The sequence below is a fragment of the Sinocyclocheilus anshuiensis genome, unplaced genomic scaffold, assembly GCF_001515605.1.
Source record: "Sinocyclocheilus anshuiensis isolate Anshui unplaced genomic scaffold, SAMN03320099.WGS_v1.1 scaffold1867, whole genome shotgun sequence".
NCBI lineage: Eukaryota > Metazoa > Chordata > Actinopteri > Cypriniformes > Cyprinidae > Sinocyclocheilus > Sinocyclocheilus anshuiensis.
Window position 1 is genome coordinate 210,821 of NW_015548298.1, and position 3,743 is coordinate 214,563.

General features: G+C 34.2%; 1 protein-coding gene across 2 annotated transcripts in view; it reads left to right on the forward strand.

Annotated features, from left to right (window-relative positions):
* Positions 1-2,426, forward strand: part of thumpd3 (THUMP domain containing 3) — a 19,243-nt gene extending 16,817 nt beyond the window's left edge. The window contains exons 8-10 of one of the 2 annotated variants that reach the window (XM_016443818.1): positions 866-970; positions 1,160-1,283; positions 2,117-2,426. In XM_016443818.1, the coding sequence (XP_016299304.1) occupies positions 866-970; positions 1,160-1,283; positions 2,117-2,305 (418 nt within the window). In that variant the 3' untranslated portion in view covers positions 2,306-2,426. Of the gene's footprint in view, positions 1-865; positions 971-1,159; positions 1,284-1,762; positions 1,887-2,116 lie in introns of both variants that reach the window. The other variant, XM_016443819.1, reaches the window with a different exon arrangement.
* Positions 2,427-3,743: the final 1,317 nt, after the last annotated feature.

Sequence of the window (3,743 nt, forward strand, 5' to 3'; positions counted from 1 at the left end):
GTGCGATATATATCGTCTGTGATAATATCGTAATTGTTGTTTTTACTTGACATTATCGAGTATTTTGCAAAAACTATTCAAAACCCCTCTACAGAGTTGCACGCACACATTACGTGAAGTCTAGACTTGTGTGTGTGCGCATTTAGAGTGTGTTCTTTCACTGCATGATTCAGTCTATTAAAATGCATTTAGAACAATCACAAAATTCAAGATATGGGGACAGAAAATGTATATATTTATATCATTTCATATCAATATCACACAAAGAGTGCCATTTCTTTCTCCAAAATTACCATGATTACAAACGTAATATTGATTTTTTTACAACAGTTCAAAAAACAAGAAGTTAATTAAGAGACTTGCGTTTTAGACACCTTATTGCCTGTTTTTGTAAATTATTTAAATAAATTCAAATAACATTCAATGTTTTGTTTAATATATCAAAACATTATCTATGCATTTGTAATTGCAGGTTAAGCATTCATGTACTGCACTAAACAGTATAATAAATACATCTAAATGCCAATTCAGATGCAGCTTCTGTGTTTCCTCTGCATTGCAAAAATGAATTTTATTGATACTGATTTCATTTGCTTGGTAACAACCCAAATGACTTATTATTCTAATTGACTGATTCAAGTAAGAAATTTGACTGAAAAGATGATGCACACTTTTAGAAAAAATCGCTTTATAAAGGTAAAAATGCCCATAAAAGGTAAAAGTCAATTTAAATTTATTGAAAAAAAAAAAGATGACCACCACACAGAATATGAAGAATATCAAAAACATTAGGAGTCAGCTGTCTTCGGCAGTCCTTAAGGTACCAGCACAAAAATGTTCTCAGTGTTTCATGTTGTATTTGTAGCTCTTCAGGCTTGCCCTTAGACGTAGTTCAGTGGGACTTGTGCAATCTACCCATGAGAAGCAGTTCAGTGGATATCATCATTACTGACATGCCTTTTGGAAAAAGGTACTGACCGACATCTGGAGCTATGCAATTTTAGAATTATTCCAGTTTATTATTGCAATTAAAAATCTTATTATTAAGATTTTTAATAATAAAAATCTTAATTTTTATTATTATATATCATATAATTATGTATCATTATATTAATTTTTAATTGTATTTTAAACTGTTTGTGGGGTGTGTGTGTTAAAGAATGGGATCCAAGAAGAAGAACTGGGAATTATACCCTTTATGTCTTCGAGAAATGGCTCGAGTTTGTAAACCTGGTACAGCAAAAGCTGTACTGTTGACCCAAGATAAAAAATGTTTCTTGAAGGTATGGCTACTATGAGTTCTTAATCATAGTTCATGATGTGGTTTATTAAAAGCATTTTGGAATGAAAATACAATGATTATTAAATAGTTTTCATGGGACTGGATCTTTTTTTTTAAAGTTTAAGCGTATTTTGAATCTCATGTAATCCTTGTTGTGTTTAATGCAGAAAGTCCATTTCTCCTCATAATGTCCTACTTAAAGGAACACTCCACTATTTTTGAAAATAGGCTAATTTTCCAACTCCCCTAGAGATAAACAGTTGAGTTTTACCGTTTCAAAATACACACTCAGCAAAATATCGTCTAATTATTGTTATCTATAAAATCCAAGAAAATAGAGATTATTTTTTGTCAATATCGCACACCCCTAATTATATATATATATATATATATATATATATATATATATAATATAATTATGTATCATTATATTAATTTTTAATTGTATTTTAAACTGTTTGTGGGGTGTGTGTGTTAAAGAATGGGATCCAAGAAGAAGAACTGGGAATTATACCCTTTATGTCTTCGAGAAATGGCTCGAGTTTGTAAACCTGGTACAGGAAAAGCTGTACTGCTGACCCAGGATAAAAAATGTTTCTTGAAGGTATCTATGAGATCCTTTTCATAGTTCATAATGTGGTTCATTAAAAGCATTTTGGAGTGAAAATACAATGATTATTAATGGGTTTTCATGGGACCCGGATCTTTATTTTATTTTTTTACGTTTAATATATTGAATATATATGAATCTTATCTAGGTCCTTGTCATGTATAATGCAGAAAGTCAATTTCTCCGTATAATGGCCTACATAATATTTTAACCATCTTTTGCAGGCATTGTCGCAGATAGAGGGGCTGTGGCGGAAATTGCACACCGTTTGGGTGAATGTGGGAGGACTGCATGCTGGCGTTTTTGTTCTCAAAAGAACAGCAGTAGTTTTTGGCACCACTTCTGAAGATGTAATGGAGCCTCATACAGCAACAGGATCACAAAAAGAGAGTATGAAGGATGTTAGTCAGTGAGAAGCTTGACAGACAAATTAGCGATGGCCTTTGTGTTCCTCCCTTTTAATTAAGTTAATATGCCAAAGTTTGTCTTTTCTGTCGTTTTTTGATTAGTTCACTCAAGACATAATCTATCCTGATACCAAGATAATAAAATGTTCATATGTTTACGTTCAATTCAAGGTGTGATTTATTTCTTTGTGAAAAGACAGTTACGAAGTACAACTGCAAATAATTTGTTCACTCTGCATTGGACCTGCCATATTTGTCTTTATTGCTTTAAATGCAAAGTGATGTTTTAGATTATATATTTTAGTAGGGGTGTGCACAGGGTGTGACTTTAACAGAAGTAGTCAAGCATACAGAGATAGTTGAGGTACATGGACATCCAATACATCATACACATGCTTCAGTGAGCAGAAGCCTTATTTCGGAGTGTAACAGGGACATAAGTCCAAGCAATAGAACCATAAAGACACTTTATTACAGTTTTTTCTGAATTGCTAAAACACATTTCTCAAAACCATCTCTCATTTTCTCAAAACTTTAAACACAAATCCAAATCTTCAAACTAAATTCACAGAACCCCCGACTCTTCTGGCAAAATCAAACAAAGCTTTCAAATCATATACACATTAGTCAATAATACATGCACTACAGATTATTCTTTAGACAATACATCAAAAAATGGAGAACACAGTGTCCAGGCTCACATACTGTAGTTATAAAAAATGTTTTAATTGTATATAGTAAACATTTTGCAATTTAAAAAAAAACAGAAGAAATCACACCTAAGTTTGGTGAATATGCCAACAAACAGGTTTCTCTCAAAAAGGAATGAATGTATGTATCTACAGTATGTATGTATGTATGTTTGTTCTGCCTCAGGATCACGTCTTAGAGCTGGGTCCATCCAGAGGACTTCATCTCTGCACATCTCCTCTCCTGCGAGGAGCAGGCAGATGCATATCGCTCCATCCCACGGGCAGCTTTGGGGCTCTCTGATCACTGTTTAGTTCATCTTATACCGACCTACAGAGCAGGATTTACAAGCTTGTTTTGACCTCACTGATTGGAGTGTTTTTGAAGCTGCTGCCACCGATCTGGACGAGCTCACAGAGACTAACATCTTGTATCAGTTTCTGTGAAGACGTGCATTCCTACCAAGACATTCTTATCATTTAATAATGATAAACAGTGGTTTACTGCAAAACTCAGACACCTCCGTCAGGCCAAAGAAGATGCTCGCAGAAATGGGGACAGATACACAGGCCAAATACACACTGGAAAAGGAGATCAGAGTGGCAAAGAGGAATTATACTGGAAAGCTAAAGAACCAACTCTTTTCCAGTGATCCTGCTTCAGTGTGGAAAGGTCTGAAAGACATCACCAACTACAAGACACCATCCCCCAGCACTGTGGAGAATCAACAACTGGCAGACAATCTGAACGAGTT